The sequence below is a fragment of the Scyliorhinus canicula genome, chromosome 5 (assembly GCF_902713615.1).
Source record: "Scyliorhinus canicula chromosome 5, sScyCan1.1, whole genome shotgun sequence".
NCBI lineage: Eukaryota > Metazoa > Chordata > Chondrichthyes > Carcharhiniformes > Scyliorhinidae > Scyliorhinus > Scyliorhinus canicula.
The window spans coordinates 187,402,726-187,426,826 of NC_052150.1; the positions used below are offsets into that span (position 1 = coordinate 187,402,726).

At 46.0% G+C, this 24,101-nt stretch overlaps 1 protein-coding gene and 1 long non-coding RNA gene across 10 annotated transcripts in view; one reads left to right on the forward strand and one right to left on the reverse strand.

Annotated features, from left to right (window-relative positions):
- Positions 1-24,101, reverse strand: part of znf438 (zinc finger protein 438) — a 341,546-nt gene that overhangs the window by 112,028 nt on the left and 205,417 nt on the right. For 7 of the 9 annotated variants that reach the window (XR_005460779.1, XM_038798254.1, XM_038798252.1 and 4 more), the window contains 2 exons: positions 15,704-15,829; positions 447-2,574 (listed from right to left, as the gene is read on the reverse strand). Coding sequence is in view for 8 of the 9 variants with exons in the window: in XM_038798254.1 (XP_038654182.1) it covers positions 447-2,574; positions 15,704-15,829 (2,254 nt within the window). In the remaining variant the exon portion in view is untranslated. The remainder of the gene's footprint in view (positions 1-446; positions 2,575-15,703; positions 15,830-24,101) is intronic. The other 2 variants (XM_038798255.1, XM_038798258.1) reach the window with 1 other exon arrangement.
- On the forward strand, positions 2,076-23,362 carry LOC119966488. Its single transcript, XR_005460781.1, has 3 exons — positions 2,076-2,299; positions 2,700-2,893; positions 22,540-23,362. It is a non-coding gene; the product is annotated as an uncharacterized LOC119966488 (long non-coding RNA).

A 24,101-nucleotide genomic window follows, 5' to 3' on the forward strand; every position in this document is an offset into this window, starting at 1 on the left:
GGCCAACCATAGCACCATTACGCTCACTTAACCCATTCATCACAGTGCAGGAATCAAATTTGGGCCTGCCTCATCTCGAATCAGAGGAAGACAGAGGGCATTAAGAAGTGACAGAGGCAGTGGGAATACTTCTGCATTGCTGTTGGAAACAGCCAGCAAACAAAGTGGGCCAAATGGTTGGTTCTGTGCCGTAGACTTCCATGGTTCTATAAAGACAAGACTGAATGAATATAAACAGGAACTGGCATTGCAATAATGATGTAGAGCAGTAGTAAGCTTATCAATTGGACCTTGAAATAACATTGCATTTTTACCTGGACTCAGAGTGCACCACTGTATAAAACAGAAAAGAAAACTATCGGTTGTACCCTCAGAATAAGGTAAACACAAGCGTGACTGGGACATATTGTATTGCCACAAGAAAACTTATATTTTTTCTACTTTACCTGACTGACAGAGGCAGACAATGTGCAGCTTCCACTTGTCCTTCCTTTGCACTTCCACTATTCTTATTTGAGCTGTTGGAAAGTTCATTGCTGATTAAAATCTTGTGGATTTCTTTTAGATGGAAAAAGTAGACCCCAATATGTCCAAAAAGTTTTGCACAGAACTCGCAACACATGAGCTTCTTACGGTGCACTTCACTATGACACCGTTTCATGTGCGTACTTAGGCTGCCGGAATGACTGTAGGCCTTGTGGCAAATGCGACAGCAATAAGGCCTGCTCTTAGAGTGAATATTCAAATGATCCTGAAGATGATGTTTAAGCTGAAATCCCCGACTACAAACATTGCATTTGTATGCTTGCTCATCCAAAACCAACTGCTCGGGCAAGTTTCTGCAATAGGCAGATGTGCTGGCGGCCTGCACAAAGTTACTAGTTTTGCTCAGTGTTGCATCACTTGGTGCAGCCTCTAGTTTTAAACGATCAAGGTTCTGAACAGTAACCATCCCTCCAGATAATGCTAAAGGAGCTACAGCCTGTGTAACTGCCACAGGTTTGGGCATAATGTTACAAAACTTCTTTAGCACTGCTGCTGTTCTGTCTGAATTTTCACCTGTTGCTGTTTTTATGTTTTCTTCTCTCACTTTGAAACGGCCAAATTTCCGAGGGGAAGTATCAGATTTTACCTTGTCCTCATCTTCCTGCACACTGCTCAGGAGATTACAGGTCTGCAATCTTTTTGTTTTAGAAATGGTTACATTATCTGTGACCTTTCGTTTCCTTACTAATCTGTGCTCAGGTGCATTGCTGCTTGGCTTCTTCAGTCTATTTATAATCCCTTTTTCTGATGTACTTGGATTTGCACTGTCGATTGGCATCTGCCCACCAGGTTTAGGAGTGGCGTCTCTGTGAAAATCGGAAACCATGCAAATATTCCTCGGCACGTCAGCAATTCTAGGCTGATCGTTAGCTGACATTGCAGTGGAGATTCTAGACTTGAATTGGGTAGATGATGTTGTAAAAGTAGTTTGTTTTTGTTTAGCATTCTGAAAGATGGTGTTTTTCACTCGAGAGTATGGCAAAATAGGAACTTTGCCTTTTGGTGCAGGAGAAGGTGCAATGAACTGAACCGAATTTCTAAATTGCATCATTGGCACAGAACCAACTGATCCAGTCTGCTTTGCGATAAGTGGGGACTGTCGGTCAGTTTGAACAACAGACCACGTTGAAAGGCTGCATGTTGCTGAAAGTGAATCCAGGCTGGGTTTATAAGAAACCTTTGCTGCCCCAGGCTGCTGCAAATATCTGTCCATACTGGTTGAAATGTTCAGAGATATTGGTCGAATTGTTTCATTTGTTTTCGATACGTCAGACTTGGATGTGGAACAGTGTCCGAGCGTCACATCTGCATCCTGGGGAAGTGAGGCAGGAACAGTGATGTCAGCGGGTATAGGACCGATTTTGTCTGCATCAACCAACAATCCTGTTTTAGGTGCTACCACACTTGGATGAATTTGTGAACGACTGGGCACTGTGGTTGGTTGAACCTGTACTGATGTCACTCCTGGCACACACGAACGACTTTGAAGATTACTCGGTTTCACCACTGCCAATTTTGAGACTGCTCCCTGCTTCATGGCTGGCTTGGTCCACACAGACTGATAGCGTGGAATTGGTAACTTCAATTTCTCAGTGGCAGCAATGTGAGGTGTTGTCTGCCCAAACGTCACTACCGATGGTGTACACGCTTGAGAAACCTGTGCTTGGCCAGTACACGAGGCTACGACTGCCTTTTTGACCTTTGAAGCGACTTGCGGAGGAGCAGCAGGAACCTGTGGCAGGGCCACGAGTGAGTAAGTTCCCTCTTTACCAGCAACAGGCATCAGGGCATAGCTCCGAGCAGGCATGATTATAGGCTTTGCATTGTTTGTTGGAAATTTATTTGTCTGAATGTCTGATGAAGTAGTGGGTCCAGTAGAAATTCCACTAATGGTAGAACGAGGTACCATCGAAGAAACAGACGCTCCCGATGGCGATGGAATAACTTTTGGAGCAATGGTTCGGAAATGACCCTTGATCTGCAAACTTCTCTTCTGGCAAGCCATTGTGGATGAAGATCCCGGTGTATCTGTTGGAAAAATGGGCACAATAAGTAATCCACTGCAACTGTGATTACTCTTTCAAAATGAATGCTACTTTATTTTGTGAACCGTGATGCTGTGTTCTCAAGTCACTTCTATTCCTATTTTGCAGCACTGAAATTTATAAAGAAAGTGCCATGTTGAACAGAGCTCAATACAATCATTGTAGAGTAACTACGGCAACATCACAAGAATGATCAAACTAAAGAATACACAGATCTGCTGCTTGCTTTGTTTATGGGAATCCAGGGATGCTGGCTGTCAGCTGCAGCGAAAAATTCAAAGGATTCTCAACAGGTCTTTGAGGTGTAAAAGCCCTGGATTAATTTTTGAAAATAAGAATATATGTATTGATATGGATGTTTACCACATGCTGTCAGAAATATCTCTGGATACTCTGTATTCAATGGAATATTTCCAAATTCAGCTATCAGTAAGTAAGCACACAAGTCATTCTGCAAACAGTGATCCAATAAACGATCAAGCCATTTGGCTTCATGGTGTTAGTTAAAGACAGAATGTTGGCCAGAATATTGGGAGAATTTGCAGCTTGCATTGCACAATGGATTTTTATGATTCACCATTGGAATGGGCCTTAATTTAAAACGTCCTCAATAATGGAGCTTGAAACCACAATATCACAACTTATGAGGTAAGAATACTACCAACTGATTCAAGTTGACAATTAAAAAATATATTGCTTTTTTTAAATGACCGAGATAAAAGTGATTTTAAAAAAAAAATTCTCTTTCTCCTCCTTTTTCCCCATTTTCTCCCAAATTTACACCCACCAAGAATAAACAATAATCAGTAAATATGTCAATCCCCATATCAATAACAACGATCCCATTCTCCCACCAAACCCCAAACATTAGCCCGCATGTTCACATAAACAAATGACAAAAAGGAGTCAGGAATCTCTCATAGTCGCCATCAACACACACCACCCCCCCCCTCCCCCCAACCCTCCCACCCCCAACTAATGTTCGACGTTGTCCAGTTCTTGAAAGTGCATAATGAATAATGCCCATGAATTGTAGAACCCCTCCATCCTTCCCCTCACTTCAAACTTAACCTTTTCAAGAGTCAAGAATTCCAACACGTCAAGAGTCAAGAATTCCTGCCACGCCAGGGCAGAGAGGTTGCTCTCCAACCCATCAGGATCCGCCTTCGCACGATCAACGAGGCGAAGGCTACGATATCTGCCTCCGCACCCGTTTACAACCCTCGCTGGTCCGACACGCCGAATATGGCCACCCGACGGCCCGGGTCCAGTTTCACGTGCACCACTTTAGAGATTACCCTAAAAACCTACTTCAAGTAATCCTGCAGCTTTGGACAGGACCAAAACATATGAACGTGATTCCCCCCCCCCCCCACAACGCTCACATACATCTTCTACACCTTCAAAGAATCGGCACATCCTCACCCTCATGAGGTGTGCTCTGTATACCACCTTCAGTTGTATCAGCCCCAACCTCACGCACGAGGTGGAGGCGTTCACTCTCCGGAGCACCTCACACCAGACCCCCTCCTCCATATCCTCTCCCAACTCTTCCTCCCACTTTGCCTTGATCCCTTCGAGCGGTGCCTTCTCCTTCTCCAAAATAGCTCCGTAAACCGCTGACGCTACCCCCTTCTCCAGTCCCCGTCGTCACCTCCTCCAGCAATGTGGAGGCTGGCTCCTCCGGGAAGTTCTGTATCTCCTTTCTGGCTAAATCTCGAACCTGCATGTATCTAAACATTTCCCCCTGCTCCAGCCCATACTTCGCTTCCAGCTCCTTCAATCCTGCAAACCAACCCCCAAGAAACAAATCTTTTAGTGTCTTAATCCCCTTCTCCTCCCATTTCCATCCCACTTCCCTGGCTCAAATCTGTGGTTCCCCTGAATCGGCATCTCACTTGCCCCTGCCCCCAACCTGAAGTGTTGGCGAAACTGCCTCCAGATTTCCAATGAAGCTATTATTACCGGACTCCCCGGGGCTTTCGGGAGCGGCGCTGTTGCTAGTGCTTTCAATCCTGACCCCCTGCACAAACCCTCCTCCATTCTGGCCCACTCGGAATCAACCCCTCTGACCAGCCCCGCACCTTCTCCACATTCGCCGCCCAGTAGTAATACATCAGGTTCGGGAGACCCAAACCCCCTGCCTGCCTTCCCCTCTGTAGTAGCACCTTTCTAACTCTGGCCACCTTCCCTCCCCATATGAACAAAGTAATCCTTCCCTAAGTCTCTCTGAAAAAAGTCTTTGGCAGGAAAATAGGCAGGCATTGAAAAATAAACAGAAATCGCGGCAACATGTTCATTTTAACCGCCTGTACAGGCAGCACGGTGGCCTAGTGATTAGCACAACCGCCTCACGGCGCTGAGGTCCCAGGTTCGATCCTGGCTCTGGGTCACTGTCCGTGTGGAGTTTGCACATTCTCCCCGTGTCTGCGTTGGTTTCGCCCCCACAACCCAAATTGTGCAGAGTAGGTGGATTGCACACGCTAAATTGCCCCTTAATTGGAAAAAATAATTGGGTAATCTAAATTTATAAAAAAAAATTTTTTTAACCGCCTGTACACGACCCGCCAGTGACAGAGGGAGACTATCCCACCTTGCCAGATCAGCTTTCACTCTCCCCACCAGACTAGAAATGTTGTACCTGTGGAGCACCCCCCCCCCCTCCCCCACACTCCCGGGCAACCTGCACCCCCAGGTACCTAATGTGAGTCCCTGCCCTATGGAATGGCAGCCCCCACCACCCCTGCCCGAGACACCACAAAATACTCACTCTTGTCGAGATTTAGTTTGTACCCCGAGAAAGACCCAAACACTCGAAGCAGCTCCAATATTCCCCCTATCGACGCACTCGGTTCCGGCACGTACACCAGCAAGTCATCGGCATACAAAGACACTCTATGCTCTATTCACCCACGCACTATTCCTTTCCATACCCCCAAACTTCTAGTCCAAGGTGGAGAGAAAAGTACCTCCCTTTCACGATCTGATCTTCACCTATCACCTTCAGGAGGCACTCCTCCAGCCTACCCGCCAGTACCTTCGCCAATACTTTTGCGTCCACATTCAGAAGTGATATGGGCCAATACGACCCACACTCTGTCGGATCCTTATCCTTTTTTAGCAACAGGGAAATCGATGCCTGCCCCAAAGTTTGTGGCAACACCCCCTTCCCTATCGCCTCTTCAAACATCCCCACCATCAGGGGTGCCAGCTTATCCTTGAATTTTTTATAATATTCCACCGGAAACCCATCTGGCCCTGCCACCTTAGACCGAGATAAAAGTTGATCAATTGATTCAAATTAACACTTGAAGAATAAAAGATATTGCTGAAAAAATACACTTTGTTGGAAGCTTTCATCTTGCATTCATCAGGACAATCGCAAAAATACCAATGTCAGAGGTAACAACTTAACACTGTAGGAGAATAGGGTGTTGATTGGTTGGTAAGTAGACTCTGATTGGTAGTGGTTCTGCCATGGAGAATGCACCAGTTGATGGCCACTTATATTTAGACCATAAGACATAGGAGCAGAATTAGGCCACTCGGCCCATCGAGTCTGCTCCACCATTCAATCATGGCTGATATTTTTCTCATCCCCATTCTCCTGCCTTCTACCCATAACCCTTGACCTCCTTATTAATCAAGAACCTATCCATTTCTGTCTTAAAGACACTCAGTGGTTTGGCCTCCAAAGCCTTCTCGGGCAAAGAGTTCCACAGATTGACCACCCTCTGGCTGAAGACATTCCTCCTCATCTCTGTATTAAAGGATCGTCCCTTTAGTCTGAGATTGTGTCCTCTGGTTCTAGTTTTCCGACAAGTGGAAACATCCTCTCCACGTCCACTCTATCCAGGCCTCGCAGTATCCTGTAAGTTTCCACAAGATCCCCCCTCATCCTTCAAAACTCCAGTGAATACAGACCCAGAGTCCTCAACTGTTCCTCATATGACAAGCTCTTCATTCCAGGGATCATTCTCGTGAACCTCCTCTGGACCCTTTCCAAGGCCAGCACATTCTTACTTAGATGCAAGACTCCAAATTTAACTGCCAAGCATTTGCTTTAAATTTAAACTAGACAGCTTGACTCTGATTAGTTAAGCCATTGCCCTGAGGAATGCACCAGCAAATGTCGATCACCTATTTTGTTTAGCTGAAACAGGCGTAATGTGTGCACGTGCTCTTTCTGTCTGCAAAGAACAGGCCTGTGTATTAATATGTAGCTTTTACGAATTGCAAATGTGCCACACAGCGAGTTCAACTGGCAATCTTAAATTTGCTGTTAGTTTATTTTTAGCACTCTGAAGGTTATTTAGAAAACGTTGTCCAATAGCAGAATCACATCTAATGTTTGACACTGTTTTTCATGGTGAATTTGAGCACAGGATGGAGCAGTCAAATTAACTCCCTTCCCTTGATGTACCAGTTAAGAAATCTGCCACAGGGTTCTCTACAACAGTCTACCTTCATTAGTTAATACATGCATTGGGGCTCTTCGACAGTCTATATGATTCGCTTTATTGACAACCGCGAAAATAGAGCCTGAGCCATTGCGTAGCATGCTTGCAATAGGGTGCAACCAAGACATCCTGCAGGATAATGGCTACCGTGATCATTTCATGCTGCATGTCGCACAAACTTATGAATGAGCGTAAACCTGTCTATTTCAGTCCTGAAAAGTGCCCAGTCTACCTTAGATTACCTTTGGAGGGCAAGGCGGCTCAAAAATCTGAGCAGCACATGAACACTATTTCACACTGCTCCTATACAATAGCAATATGAGTGGTATTCACCACCAACAGGATGCTGTCGTCAAGCCAAAAACACATTCTGCCCATCACACAATAATTAATGTGGCATATGAATTTTTGTTCCAGGAACATCCGGTGGCGGCCATGGAATGAGTGGTCACACAATTGGTGGCCCTTGCTCAAGGTGGATTTTGTTGGTCCTTCCCCATTTGTATGGGGAGTTTTTTTTGAGTGCAAAAGGTATGCGAGTGCCCAAGGAAGGTAATACTCCTCTGATGAGATCGGTGTATGGATCAGAGGACAAGAAATGCCATGAGAAAGAGAGAGCAGCTGGAGTAGGACAGTTTTTTGTGATGTGCCATAAGTTAAGTTGGCGGAGGGCAAGGGGACAGCGCTGCCCGCTCAGTAGTGACGGAGCAGCTGGTGGAGTTTCTGAACGGACAATTCCAGCAGCAGAGGTTGGAGGCTCAGGGCCTGGCGATTCAGAAGGTGGGGGAACACGAGGAGCAAATGGCCTTGTTGGCGATGGGGATGTTGGGGATGGTCTTGGACAGCCATAAGGGGCTGAGAGAGAAATTGGAGGACCTGGAGAATTGCTCTAGAAGACAGAACTCGAGGATCTTCAGGATGCCCGAGGGCATCGAGGGAGCAGAGGCCGCCACGTATGTGGCAAGCATGCTGGAGAATTTGATGGGGGAGGGGGCCTTTGACCAGCCCCTTGAGGTGGATCGGGTAAACAGGGTGCTGAGGAGGCCGCAGGTGGGGGAGCTGTCGAGGGCGATGGTGGTGCAGCTGCATCGTTTCCTGGACAAAGAAAATATCCTAAAATGGGCGAGGTAGACCAGGAGGTGCATCTGGGAAGGGAGTGAGCTGTGGGTCTACCAAGACCTGGGCATGGAGTTGGTGAAGAGGAGAGTCGGGATCAACCGGATAAAGACTGCCCCAAGGGGCTGGTTTAGCTCACTCAGCTAAATCGCTGGCTTTTAAAGCAGACCAAGCAGGCCAGCAGCACGGTTCGATTCCCGTACCAGCCTCCCCGGACAGGCGCCGGAATGTGGCAACTAGGGGCTTTTCACAGTAACTTCAGTGAAGCCTACTCGTGACAATAAGCGATTTTCATTTCAAGAAGGGGGTGAAGTTTGGGATTTTGTACCCTTCCCGCTTGTGGGTGACTCGCCAGAAGCCAGAGGTGATTGACTTTATGAGGGACCATGGACTGGGAGGACACTGAAAGTTGGAGAGGAGCTTTGTGTTTATGGTTAAGTGCATGGGGCGGGTGTTTTGGGGTTGGTTTCGACGGGGGAGCGGAGATGGTGACTATGCCTTTTGTTCTTCTTTGTTTGTTGGTGGCTAGGAGGAGGAGGGAGGGGAAGCTGCATGCCTTGTGCGGGGACCACCATGCTAGGCAGGCTAGTGAACCAAAGTGAAGTGGGGAGTCGTCAGGAGGAAGGGTGGAGTTGGTGTGGCGGAGTTGGGAAGGGAGAGATGGTGGCAGACATCCAAGGGTGGGCCGGAGGGGTGCGTGACGCAGGCTGGCTCAAGAAGGGGTACGGCTGATCAGCAGGGGAGGGGGGTGGGGAGCCCCCGACCAGGCTCGTCACGTGGAACATGAGGCGGCTGAATGGGCCAGTCAAACCTTTGCGTGTATTCACGCATTTGAGGAGTCTGAAGGCGGACTTGGTGTTTTTACAAGAGACACCTGAAGTTGGGGGAATAGACTAGGCTGAGGAAGGGATGGGTAGAGCAAGTGTTCCACTCGGGGCTGGATATGAAGACGAAGGGAGTGGCGGGGTTGATTAACAAGAGAGTGGTGTTTGAGATGGGGAGCATGGTGGCCAATCCAAAGGGCAGATATGTGGTAGTCAGTGTGAAACCATAGGAGGTGCCGGTGGTCCTGGACCAGAGTCTGGACCGGTCAGGTCAGAGGTCGTCGAGGGTGTCAGCAGTGGCTATGGAGTTGAAGGGGTTCATGGAGCATATGGGGGGGGGGGGGGGGGGGGTAGACCCATGGAGGTTTGGGAGGCCAAGGGTGAAGGTGTTTTCATACTTCTTCCATGTGCATCAGGTGTACTTCCAGATCGACTTTTTTGTGATGGATAGGGCGCTGCTGGTCTACTCGGGATATTCGGCAATTGTGGTTTCTGACCACGTGCCGCATTGGGTGGATTTACATCTGGTTCAGGGAATGGCCCAATAGCCGCAGTGGAGGTTAGACGTGGGCCTGTGGGGGGAGGGGGTGGGTGAGGAATGTCATATGGGGCTACGTGGAGGTGAAAAATGCGGAGGAGGTCACAGCCGCCACGTTGTGGAAGGCACTAAAGGCTGTAGTTAGAGGGGAGTTCATTTCAAATCAGGCGCATAAGGAGAGGGTGGAGCGGGAGGAGAGGGCAAAGCTGGTCAATGAGATCTTGAAGGTGGACAGGAAGTACTCAGTGGCATCAGAAGCGGCGTTGCTTAAGGAAGGATAGAGGTTCCAGATTGAGTTTGGGTTATTGTCTACGTGAAAGCAGTGGGGCAGTTAACAAGTACGGGAGGCGAGTAGGATGCTGGCCCATTCAGTTGAGGGAGGAAGCAAGCAGCGGCAAGGGAGATCGGTAGAGCGTGGGACGAGGAGGGCAAGGTGATGATGCACCCGAAGGGGGTGAATGGGGCATTTTAGGCCTTTTATATGAGGCCCTATGAGTCGGAGCCCCCGATGGGGGAAAAGAGGGTATGAGGCAGTTCCTGGATGGGTTGGAGTTTCCCCAAGGTGGAGGAGGGGCAGGTCCAGGGCCTGGAGGCACTGACTGGGTTAAGGGCGGTGATGGAAGGCATGGGGGTGATGCAGGCGGGGAAGGCCCTGGGGCCGGACGGGCTCCCGGTTAAGTTTTATAAAAAGTTTGGGCGGAGCTGGGGCAATGCTGGCGGGGGCGTATAATGAGGTGAGGGAGACGGGGAAACTCCCCACTACGTTGTCGCAGGCTTCCATCTCCCTGATGTTAAAGAAAGATAAGGACCCGGAGCAGTCTGGGTCGTACCGTCCAATATCGTTATTGAATGTTGATGCCAAGTTATTGCCGAAGGTGCTTGCATCACGGACTGAGGGCTGTGTGCCGGGGACGAGTGAGGAGGATCAGACGGGTTTTGTGAAGGGAAGACAGCTGTCACGGAATGTGCGGAGATTGCTCAATGTGATGATACCTCAGAGGGGCAGGAGGTTGAGGTGGTGGTTACAATGGACATGGAGAAGGCTGTTGACCAGGTGGAGTAGACGTCGGTGGGCGGCATGGTAGCACAGTGGTTAGCACTGTTACTTCACAGCTCCAGGGTTCCAGGTTCGATTCCCAGCTTGGGTCACTGTCTGTGCGGAGTCTGCACTCTCTCCCCGTGTCTGTGTGGGTTTCCTCTGGGTGCTCCAGTTTCTTCCCACAAGTCCCGAAAGACATGCCGCTAGGTAATTTGAACATTCTGAAATCCTCCTCCGTGTACCTGAACAGGTGACGAACTGTGGAGACGAGGGGGTTTCCACAGTAACTTCATTGCAGTGTTCATGTAAGCCTGCTTGTGACACTAACATGATCATCTGTTTGAAATGCTGGGTGGTTCTGGTTCGGACAGGGGCTTGTGGATTAGGTCTGGTTGCTGTACAGGGCACCGGTGGTGAGTGTGCGGATGAAACAAGTGAGTTTGGGGTACTTTGGGTTTCTTCGTGTGATGAGGTAGGGTTGCCCTCTCTCCCGGATGCTGTTCGCCTTGGTGATAAGAGCCATTGGCAATGCTGCTTAGGGCATTGAAGGATTGCCGAGAGATTGAGTGCAGGGTTTGGGAAGGGGGTGAACTAGGGTTTCGCTGTATGACTTGTTATTATATATTTAGGACCCGTTGGGCAGCATTGGGAGGATTATGGAGATCTTGGGGGAATTTAGCTGGTTTTCGGGATAAAAGTTGAACATGGAAAAGATTGAGGTGTTCCCGATCAATGCCAGAGGGCTGGAAAGGAGTTAGGGGAGTTGCAGTTTAGAGTGGTGGGTGCATTAGTATTCTGGTGCCAGGGAGCTGGGCGCAGTTGCATAGATTGAACTTGGACCAATTGGTGGAGGAGATGAAGGCAGATTTTAAGAGGTGGGACGTTTTGCCGCTGGCTGGGCAGCTGCAGACAAGTAGGTTTCTGTTCATGTTTCAGAACCTCCCCATCTTTGTCCCCAAGACTTTTTTTAGGAATGTTAATGAGTTGATCTCGGGGTCTGTGTGGGCGGGGAAGGCCCAGCGAGTGCGGCGGGATTTTTTGGAATGGGGGCGAGAGGGGGACTGGCATTGCCAAATTTGTTAAATTATTGGGCGGCAAATATTGCGATAGTGAGGAAATGGGCTGTGGAGGAGAGGTCAATCTGGGGACGGCATCATGCAGGAGAATGGATTTGAGGGCTTGGCTGTGGCGCCTTTGCCCGTTCTCGCCGGCCAGAAAGTCCATGAGCCCAGTGATGGTGCGGGCTTTGACAGTGTAGGCAGCGCTTGGGGTTGGAGGGTATGTTGTCGTGAATGCCGATTTGTGACAACCATAGGTTCGTGCCGGTGAGGCTGGATGGGAGGTTCTGGGCGTGGCGGCAGGCGGGGATTGAGTACTTCAGGGACATGTTTCTAGGGGGCATATTTGCTGAGCTGGAGGAATTGCATGAGTTGCCCAAGGGAATGGGTTTAGGTAGCTGCAGGTTCGGGATTCCGTGAGGAGAGAGGTGCCGTTCTTCCCGGAGGTTGCTGCGTCTGGTGTCGCAAGACAAGCTCTTGTCGGACGACGAAATAAGGGAGGGGAAGTTGTCGGATATCTCTATGGACAGGGAGGACGCCCTGTTGGAGGATGTTAAGCACAAATGAGAGGAGGTGCTGGGAGGGGAGGTGGGGGGGTTGGGACTTGGGCTGAGGCCTAGCGGAGAGTGAACACGTCCTCGTTGTGTGCAAGGTTATGCCTCATCCAGTTTAAAGTGGTGCATAGGGTCGAGTGGAAGATAGGTGTGGGTGGTACGTGGGAGGCCCGCGAATCACGTCCACATGTTCTGGGTGTGTGCAGGATTGAGGGGGGTTCTGGCAGGGGTTCTCGGACGTGATGTCCGAGGTGCTGGGAGTGGGGGTGGTTGCGAATCCGGAGGCGGCAATATTTGGTGAGTCGGAAGACCCGGGGGTGAAGAGAGGCTGATGTATTGGCCTTTGCCTCCTTGATAGCCCGGAGACGGATTTTGCTGGGGTGGAGAGACTCGGAGCCACTGAAAGCTGGGATGTGGGCGAGTGACCTGGCAGAATTCCGGAGGCTGGAAAAGTTACATTCGCTCTGTGGGGGTTGGTAAAGGAGTTTGTCTGGAGGTAGAAATCGTTTATCGATTTCTTCAAGGAGAATTTAGGGGTCAGCAAGGGGAGGGGGGGTGTTAAGGGGATTAGAATGGGGAAGGCGGGAGAGGTCGGTGTCAGGGGGGGGGGGGGGTTGTGGTTGTTTATTGGGTTGATGTGTTGTTCTTCTGATATTCTCTATATATTTGTTAAATGCCTTGAATTAAAAAAAAAACATTTTTAAAATGAATTTTAGTTCCAATGTGATGCCACGTATGTAGGCTGTACATCCCAAAGACTAGCGGATTGTATCAAACAGCATATCCCAGCCGCTGTTCGCAACAGGTAAGGTACAGACCATACTCAACCAACCCATGCTTGCAAAATGCCAGTGTCCACCATTCAATGTGATTCTGGGATTGAACAACATTTGCGAAATAATCTTCAGTGTGCTAAAAATTTAAGATAGTCAGTCGGGCTCGAAGTGTGATGCATTTGCGTGTACTGGAAGCTACATATATTATGACATAGGGTCCTGTTCTTTGAAGACAGGAGGAACATGTACGCACATCGTGTCTGTTTCAGCTGAACAAAACAAGTGATAGACATTAGCTCGTTCATTCCACAGGGATGACCAGGGTCAAGTTGCCTGGTTTAAATTTTAAACAACATTAGGCAGTTAACTGTCAATCTGGTGCATTTTCCATGGCAACCCCTCTACCAATCAGAGTCCACTTGCCAACCAATCTTCACCCTCTTCACCTACATTATGTTGTTGTTTCCCCTGACTTTGGTATTCTTGTGATTGTCCTGATCAGAGCCAGATGAAAAGCTTTGACAAAATGTATTTTTTCAACAAGACTCTTCTGTACTACCAAATGGTTGTTTGAATGAAGACATTAGATCCACCTTGCTTAACGGTTCACTCACCAAGAAATTGTTACCCAAGGAAATAAAGCAACAGAAAAATACATTTTCAGTGCGCAAAAGGAGTCACTTAGAGAGAAAAAGAGCTGCATTGGGTCACGCATGGTCAAATGTTTTGAACAAGTTAAGGCAGAGACAGAAATGAACAGTTGGATGCAGACAAAAAATAAGTGGAAATATTACCTTGGTTTCTCAACTCATTGAAAACAGCAATTCACATTACTGGTCACAGAATTGTTGTCAATCTAGCCTGCTTAGCACCTACACAGCAATCCCTAATCCTTCTTTTCCTTTGCCTGATTTCAGCTTGCTGGGAAGAACACTCAAATTTCTTCAAAATCCTACAAATGATAACCTGTGGAAAATCTATTATATTTGAATTGTTGATAATAATATAAATGGCAAGGCTAGGCAGAAAATTGCAAAGAGATTTCACATTCTACTCCTCCTCCCCCCCCCAGTCTTATTTTATTCCTCGAAAAATTGGTATGATCCTGCCGAGTTGTTGAGCAGAGGCTAATGGTTTAGTCCACAACCATTTTGAAGACTCGGATTGGGCCTCATGCACTGGTTCCAGGAATGTCCTGCCAGAGTCTCCACTCACCAGTGCTACCTCAGAGCTTGTCGCACCAAGTGATCCCAATGGGATCGACTCCATTGGTAGCCACAACCCACGGTTTGTGAATCCGAGTTCGACCGAGGAGTTGTTAGTACCTTCAGTGTATGCTGGTGTGGAGATGACTAGTCCTAGCTGGCAGACTGAATTTAGACTTTTTAGCCTGGGACACGAAACATCTGCCATGTGCACAGCGATGGATAAGTGAGCCGACTTGAACACCTCCACTGAAAGGCACTCTCCTTTCAAAACTCACCCGGAGAATAAAAAAAAGTCAACTGCAAGTAAAGGCATTGAATCCTAAAGTTTTGCAGCACTGGTTCACTGAAGGAGCTTGGTCCCATTCCTGTGTCCTTCCTTCACACAAATTAGTGGGCCGGTTTAGTTCAGTGGGCTAGATACCTGGTTTGTAATGTAGGACAAGGCCAGCAGCTCGGGTTCAACTCCCGTACCAGCCTCCCCGAACAGGCGCCAGAATATGGTGACTAGGGACTTTTCACAGTAACTTAATACGTGTGACAATAAAAGATTATTATTTAAAATGTATTTCAAATATTAACGCACATACATTTTAAGAGCTATTTTACTTCTACCACGGTTTCTGGAAGATTTGCAAAGAAAATAATTACATTTTCCAACTTTTTGCATGATGGTTTTAAAATCATATCCTCCAGTTGTGACTGTCTCAGCAGCTGGTGGAAACATTTAAAATAAAATCAAACAGGCATGCTGATGTTTAGAGTGGGAGCACAGTGAGCTGGTATGCAGCTCTTGCTCCTCTTCCCAACTGGTTTTGCTGAAGAATCCACTGGTCTCGGGACACTCTGTTTATGCTTACTGTATTTTTGGAGCCCAATGCCTCCCATTTCCTTGAAAATTCTTAGTACACCGTAACTGTCCATGTGCTCCTGGACATGAATTCTTTAACTGTCTTTGTCTTTGACTTAACTGTTACATATTATAAATTGTAGAAGCAAACCTAAGATTCCAGATTTTGCCCACAATATTAATTTTCCCCAAGGACTTGCCTGATCTTTAAACTCCACTGACCTCCCAGTTCGATAGTTTTTTGATTCCTTACTTGATTTAAAGTATTTGCACTTTACTCTCTATTTGTTTTTGTTCTCCTAACTCTGGCACTGCCTGACTGTTTCTCTTTTTCTGAGCCTTACACAGAGATGCACGCTTCCTTTCTGCATCTCAAACTATTTTAAATAAACATGTTTTGTGAGCTGTAACAAAAGCGTGCCTGAGTATGGCTGTGCTGACAGGTGTTTTATACGGTTGGGCAATCAGAAAGTGTTATAAACAGTGAGTGTACGTTACAATCAAAGTTGGTTTTATGTGAAAACAAAAAATTGTAAAAGGGGTTACTACAATTCTAATATTCTTTCACTATTCTCGAAAGGCAGTTTCTTGCAGATGATTCACAATTTTTGCTGCATCAGAGCATAATCCTGTACTGATCAATCCATTTATAAGTTTCTCGAAGCACTAATTCAGATTCTACAGCCATTTACCTTTGTCCTTATGTACACTGCTAGGCCCATCTGTCATTCCAGCATGTTTCTCTTGTGTGAGTTGACCAAATGCAGTTGGCAATACCTGCTGTTTCTCATTTTGATTAAAATGAAATAACTGTAGCCCTGTAACAGTAAGTATTCAGTCACAAACCAATCTCCAAGGGTAGAAAGTAATCAAACTAAATACCAATGCTGCCAATATCTCTTGTCAAAATTTACTGGGTTCCAAAGCAGTAATTGAAAATATTCAGGCCACTGTTTCAGTGACTGCAGGGAGAAAAAATTAAACAAGGGATTCCTGGATGTTTATGGGACCATCATTGTGATTCTACCCATTTATAATTAGGTCCACTGATTTACAATGATTAAATAAATCAAATTAAGTTATACATGAGCTTTTACTGATATCACTGTGATCCCGTCCATTTCCCATTAAATTCACTAATTAGTAGCCTTGGAAATAATCCAACCACCATCTCAAATGTATCCCACATGGTTTACAGAATTCTTCAGCCTGGATAGCAGGACAGACCTGGATCTGCCTCCAGGAGGAGCACTTCCAGACAAGCAGGCAAGCTTGTCCATAAAGGATTGCATTATCTCTCCTCCCCCAAACCTGTTACAATGATGTGCAATTTCCTACCATAGGTCAAGAGCAACAACAACAACAACATCATCATGTGGAGTTTAAACATTCTCCCCGTGCCTGCGTGGGACTCACCCCCACAACCCAAAGATGCGCAGGTTAGGTGGACTGGCCATGCTAAATTGCCCCTTAATTGGAAAAAAATAATCGGGTATTCTAAATTTATTTTAAAAAACAATGTACACTAACATTTATGCATTCGATATGCCATCATCTGTTGGGAACGATATAGAGAAACAAGGAAATTACATGGATGTACAAGAACAATAGAGACTTCAATTATCCTAGTATAGACTAGGATAGTAATAGATTAAAGCACAGAAAGGGGAATAGTTTGTGAAGTGTGTTCAGGAGAATTTTCTAGGTCAGTGCATGTCCACTCTAACTTAGGAGGCATTGCTGTATCTAGTTCTGAGAAATTACATGGGTCAAGTGGATCAAGTGTCAGTAGGAGAACATTTACAGGACAGTGAACATAGCATCATAGGGTTTAAATTAGCTATGGAAAAGGACAAGAGGTAATTCAGTGTAAAAATAATTTATTGGGGGAGGGTCAACTTCATGGCTGAGAACAGATCTGGTTCAGTTCATTTGGAATTCAAGAAACAGACTGACAAAACTGCCCTTAAAGAGGAGATTGGGAAACAGGCTGAGTACATAAAGTTCAGAGGGAAAATTTTAAAATAAATAACAGAAACAAAGATAGACTATTGGTAAAGGTGCAATTCTAAAGGACATGGAGGAGCAGAAGGGCCTGGAGCTATTATATAAAAATCAAAGGTAGCCAGGCACGTTGAGAAAGCGGTTAATAAAGCACACTACATTCTGGGCTTTGTAAACAGCAGCATAAGAGTACAGTAGCAAGGAATCTGTATCAGGCTCGACAGTAGAGTTGTATCAAATTCTGGGGAATCACACTTTAGGAAGGATGTGAATTTAGGGTGCACAAAGAATTCACAAGAATGGTTCCAGGTTGAGGAACTTAAGCTACGTTGATAGATTGGCGAAGCGGAGGCTGTTCTTCTTGGAGAAGAGAAGACGATGAGGAGATTTGATAGAAGTTTTCAAAATCATGAGAGGTCTGGACAGAGTAGTAATGAGAAATAGTTCCCAATGGTGGAAGGACCAACAACCAGAGGACATCAATTTAAGGTGATTGGCAAAAGAAGCAACAGTGACATCAGGAACATTTTTTTAAAATGCAGAGTGTGGTAAGAATCTGGAATATTCCGTCTGGGGGTTTGGTGGGAGCAGATTCAAACAAGGCCTTCAAAAGAGAATTAGATACTTATCTGAAGCAGATGGATTTGCAGGACTATGGCGAAAAGGAAATAGGCGAGTTGCTCTTCCAGAAAGCAGGCACGGACACAATGGGCCAAATGGCCTCTTCCCATTCCATGATTCTAACATAATGCCTTTAAAACATCCCATGGCACTACACAGGAGTGCTTTCAGGCAAAAGTTGACAGCCACATAAAAAAACATTTGAACTGGTGACTAAAAGCTTGGTGAAAGAGGCAGGGGTTAAGGCGCATCTCAAAGCATGAGAGAGAAACAGAAAAAGAGAGTGCGAGAGAAAAAGAGACAGGCAGAATTCTAGAGCTTAGGCTTCACACCTAAAAGTACGATCACAATGGAGGGGCAACAGAAGTGCAGATGCACAAATGGTCAGAATTGGAGAAATTAAAAGTTCTCAAAGGGTTACAAGTCTGGGCGAAAGAGATTGGGACCAATATAATTGGTTTACCCACATAAGAGTTGTGATATATCTGTGTTTATGTAAATAACCGGTGAATGTAAGGGTCTGTGTAAGTCCAGGATTAATCAAATGTGAGGTGGTGGAGTCAGATTGCCCACAGAATTTAAGGGATGAAAGACTAAAGGTGTATTGTATTTTCTAATAATGCCTTATGGTGGGTCTTAACTTACAAGGAAACAGATCTGAAATTTGCATTTGGGATAAGTTTTGAAATTGATTTATAGCTGTTGCACTGCAAAGGACTCTCAATGGTGGAAAATAATATTTGTACTTTGCAGGAGATAACAGGGACAGGTATTTAAAAATGTATTAACCCAAAATAGAGATACAATAGCAACACGAAAGGTTCTAATATTTGGGAACCTGAGTTTTTACAGGGATATTTGAAGACAAGGATCAACTACAATGAAAGGGATAAAAGGTTTTTATGGAAAATTGTTTTTTAACAAATGAGTTGATGTTTGTGTGTTGCCACTGGCTGGTGCGAGGGTAGGGGGGGAGGGGCGGGCGGAGGAGGGTCGTACACTCAAAGACAACTCCTGTTGAAGGGCTGTGAAAGATTTTTAATCGAAGAAAGCAACTTGGTTTTGGGCCTGGGGAATATTTGTCCTGAATCTCCCGGGTTCGATCCTGGCCCCGGGTCACTGTCCCTGTGGAGTTTGCATATTGTCCCCGTGTCTGCATGGGTCTCACCCCCACAACCCAAAGATGTGCAGGGTAGGTGAATTGGCCAGCCTACATTGCCCCTTAATCGGAAAAAAAATAATTGGGCACTTTAAATTTAAAGAAAAAACAAAAAAGCATTTTGGGGGGGTATTTTGTGCAATTTCTTTCTAACTATTCTTTCTTTTAATAAACATTTAAATACTTCACATTGTAAAAGTTATCACTGGAGTCCTATGCTTTTGTGTTCAGTAACTTTCCCTCCTCGTTTCTGCAATGCTGAAAACCATTACGATCAGCTGAGACGGTTTCCAATCTGAGGTCTAGTTTGCCCAGCATTTCTAGTGGCTGCAGTAATAACAGAATGATGCTGCAAAGGTACCTGGTAAATCTGCCACGATAACCTACATCTGGATTTGTGAAATTAAATATTAATCTTCTTGCAAACAATTTTTAAAAACGTTCATTCCATTTTCAAGAAGGGATGTTTGTATTGGGAAAGGGAATGCCTTCTATTTTAGGCATCCAAAATCAATATCAATTCAGATGCAGCATTCTTTAAAGCAAAGTTAGCTCCCTATAAACTGTCCAAATGATGTACTTCAGGCCAAATCTCAGAACAGCAATTTTTGGCATTCTGTTTTGTCTCTAAGACAAATTGCAAACTTAGAGCCAATTATTGCCACATTAGAAATAATTTTCTGTTATGAGGTAATAGCCACTGGGAACCTCCGGGGTCAATGAAGGCAGCATCAGAGAAGGCAATGCCATTCAGAGAAGGCGATGCCATTCAGAGAAGGCGATGCCATTCAGAGAAGGCGATGCCATTCAGAGAAGGCGTTGCCATTCAGAGAAGGCGATGCCATTCAGAGAAGGCGATGCCATTCAGAGAAGGCGATGCCATTCAGAGAAGGCGATGCCATTCCGAGAAGGCAATGCCATTCCGAGAAGGCAATGCCATTCCGAGAAGGCAATGCCATTCCGAGAAGGCAATGCCATTCCATCACCCAGTTTCCCCTTTCATTCTGCAACTTATTTTTTCCCCTCCCAATTCTCCCTTCTATTCCCATCGCTACTCTTCAATGACGAGCAGAGGTGGACAACTTGAGGATTGAGACAGAGTAGCTTTTCGGTGGTTGGTTTTCTTTGGCACCTGGAGGTGGTACATTGACACATCTCATCCTCTGTATACAATACCTTATTTTAGAATTGTTACAATCGAGAGATTTAAAAGATCATTATGTTTTAAGATTATGGCCAGGATTTTCCAATCCAAGTTCAGCCCACCACCACTGCCAGCGAGAACAGAGAATTTGGCTGTGATGCAGCCAAATAGGATTCTTTCTATGGTACATCTGTAAAAGTTGGTAAGAGTCAGTATGAACATGCCGGATTTCTTTAATTTCCTGAGGAAGTATAGGCGCTGTTGTACTTACTTGGTGGTAGCGCGACTTGGGTGGACCAGGACAGATTGTTGGTGATATGCACACATAGGAATTTGAAGCTGTCAACCATCTCCACCTTGGCACCATTGATGTAAACAGAGTTGTGTATGATACTTCGCTTCCTGAAGTCGATGACCAGCTCCTTAGTTTTGCTGATGTTGAGGGAGAGATTGTTGTTGTTACATCACGCCACTAGGTTCTCTATCTATCTCTGTCCTGTACTATGACTCATTGTTGTTCAAGATCCGACCCACTACGGTCATGTCATCAGCAAACTTGTCGAAGGTGAAGCCAAATTTTGACACACAGTCGTGTGTGTATAGGGTGTATAGTAAGGGGCTACGAATGCTGGGCCCAAAATGGAGGATTATCGCGGAGGAGGTGTTGTTGTTTATCCTTACTGTTTGTGGTCTATGGGTCAGGAAGTCAAGAATCCAGTTGCAGAAGGAGGAGCCAAGTCCTAAGTTTTGGAGTTTTGCTGTGAGCTTGGCTGGGATTATAGTGTTGAAAGCAGGAGCTGTGATCAATGAATAGGAGTCTGATGTAGGAGTCCTTGTTTTCGAGATTGTCCAAGGGCGAATGTTGGGCCAGGGAGTTAGCGTCTGCTGTAGACCGCTTGTGGCAGTATGCAACTTGCAGCGGATCAAGGCATTCTGGGAGTATGGAGCTGATATATCTCATGACCAACCTCTCGAAGCACCTCAATGATCGATATCAAGGCCACCGGACGGTAGTCATTGCAGCATGTTGCCTAGTTCTTTGGCACCGGTTTGATGGTGGTCTTGAAGCACATGGGAACCTCGGAACAGGGTAGGGAGAAGTTGTGTCTGTGAACACATCGGCCAGTCTTTCCATGCAGGATCTGAGTGCACGACCAGGGACTCAGTCAGGACCTGTTGCTTTCCACTTTCAAGAAGGCCGATCTGACTTCTGAGGCTGTGACGGTAGGTATGGATATGTCGGAGACAGCTGAGCAGGTTCGTTAGTTTCCTGCTCAAAACGAGCATAGAATGCACCGAGTTCATCTAGGAGGGGTGCGCTGTTGCGGGCGATTCTATTTGGCTTTGCTTTGTAGCCCGTTATGTTGTTTAAGCCTTGCCACAGCCAACAAGAGTTCCTGTCATTAGTCGGTGTCTCTAGCTTAGTTTGGCATTGTCTCTTGGCATCCCTGATGGGTTTGTAAAGGTCGTACCTAGATTTCTTGTATAGGTCAGGGCTTTCTGTCTTGAACGCCTCAGACCAGGCCTTCATGAGGGAGTGAATCTCCTAGTTAAACCATGGTTGCCAGTTGGGGAACGGTACGTACTGCCTTCTTTGGCACGCAATCTTCTTCACACGTACTGATGAAGTTTGTGACGGTGGTGGCATACTCGTTTAGATTGGTCGCTGAGTTCTTGAATATGGACTAGTCCACTGACTCCAAGCAGACGCGTAGGAGCTCTTCCGTTGCCTCGGACCAGCACTTCATGACCTTCTTAACCTGATTCTCCCGCTTAAGTTTCTGCTTGTATGTCGGGAGAAGAAACACCATCTTGTGGTCCGATTTTCCGAAGTATGCTCAGGGATGAATCGGCAGGCACGCTACCCTAATGTATCTGTTGTCCTTGCCCTTCTGGATGGTAGAGGTTGTGCGTTTGGAAGACACTGTTGAATGAGTCTTGGAGAATCGCTACAGTGCATTTTGTATATGGTGTACACTGCTCCCAATGTGCTTTGGTGTTGGAGGGAGAGAGTGTTTATTGTGGTGGATAGGGCGATCAAACTATGTCCTGGATGGTGTTGGAATTCGTGTCGGAGCTGGTGAACAGGCTTTGGTAGGTGGGAGGTGAATTTCATGTTACAGAATTCCCAGCCTCTGATCTGCTCTTTTCGCCACAGTATTTATATGACTAGTCCATTTCCAGTTCCATGTTAAACCCAGGATGTTGGTGGTGGGGAATTCACACAAACATACAAATTAGGAGCAGGAATAGGCCACTCAACCGCTCAAACCTGCTCTGTCATTCAATAAGATCATAGCTGATATAATTTTAACCGTAACTTCACATTTCTGTCTACTCAAGATAACCTTTCACTCCCTTACTTATCAAGAATCTATCCATTTGTGCCTTAAAGATACTCAAAGACTCTGCCTCAACCACATTTTGAGGGAGAGAATTTCAAAGTCTCACAGCCCTTAGAGAAATTTTGGTTTTAAATGGACAACCGCTTATTGTCAGTGGGGGGTAGTTAAGTTCTCTCTTGTTGGAGATGTCCATTGGCTGGTACTTGTGTGGCTTGTTACTTGCAACTTATTAGCCCAGGTTTGAATGTTTTCCAGGTCTTGCTGCACATGCAAGTGAACCACCTCAGAATGAAGAGTTATGAATGGTGCGGAACATTTGAAAATCCACATTTCTGGCCTTACGAAGGAGGGGAGATCAATGATGAAGCAGCTGAAAATTGTTGGACCTGGGAGACTACCTGGGCAGGCGAAGACCTGCAACAATGTCCGGGGACTGAGAAGACTGGCCTCCAACAATCACAGCATTCTTCCTTTGTACTGGGTATGATTCCAACCAGTGGGGAGTTTTCCCTGATTTCTAGTGACTGTACGTTTGCTCAGGTTCCTTGATTCTACACTTGGTCAAATGCTGCCATGCTATTCTCACCTCATCTCGAGTTCAGCTGTTTCGTCCATGTTTGGACCAGAGCTGTAACAAAATCAGAAGCTGAATGGCCCTGGCGGAACCCAGCCTCAGCATCAATGAGCTGGTTATTGCTGTGTAAGTGCCACTTGATAGTAATGTTGACACCTCCAATAACTTTGCTTAAAATCCAGAGTAGATTGATGGAATATCAATTGGCCAAGTTGGATTTGTTCTGCTTTTTATGGGCTGGACATAAGTGTATAATTTTCCACATTGTTGTGTAGATGCCAGCATTGTAATGGTATACAAACAGATTGGCTAGGCACACGGCTACTTCTGGAGTACAAGTCTTCAGTACTACTGCCGGAATGTTGACCAGACCCAAAGCCTTTGCAGTATCCTGTGCCTTTAGCCATTCTCACATGGCGTGAAGCGAATTGGCTGAAAACTGGCATGTAATGCTGGGGACCTCAGCAGGATGCCTAGATGGATCCTCAGTACTTCTGACTTAAGATAGTTGCAAATGTTGTTCAAAAGTAACAGGAAAAGAACCTAAGGGAATTTGAGAAGAAACCTTGGACGTCAAATTAAGCTTATATAGCTATGTATCACAGTGCCCAGCATCCTTCCCTCTTGGGCAGATTAATAATGGAGAGAATGTGGCCAGGGCATCATAGCTACACCCAACTCCCAGTCCGACATCAAATTTTTGGAAATTATCTAGTTTTATTTTCTTGTCACTGGCCTTGGCTACATTATTGTAACAGATGTAGACAATCACATAAGTGTTCACTCCCATGGTAAATTACCTGGGACTGTAAGCAATACATGCCCCAGCGCTTTACGGTAATTTGATATAAAAGAAGTGTAAATGTTGGTCCCATGAAACACAATTACCTGGCCACGTGAAGTCACTAACAAAAACCATAGTTTCAGATCAGCAGATTTTATTCTGCTGGTTAATGCTTGCACGAGCCATCAAAATGAATGAGGAAACAAAATGGAAAAATGCAATATTGATGAATATTAATCTGTCCCTCGGTGGAAATCTTCATTACAGTGCACAGCAAATTGGAGCTCGTGCTCTGCATCAAGAAAACCGAAAATGCATTTCCTCACCGCCTCATAGCATTCATGCTTCCTCGGATCCATTCCCATGACCATGCCCTGCTAGGGGTGCAACTTCCACCTGAATTGTCCAGGTTAGCACAAGTAGCAATGCTAACTGAAATAAGATGCATTGCTGCCCTCT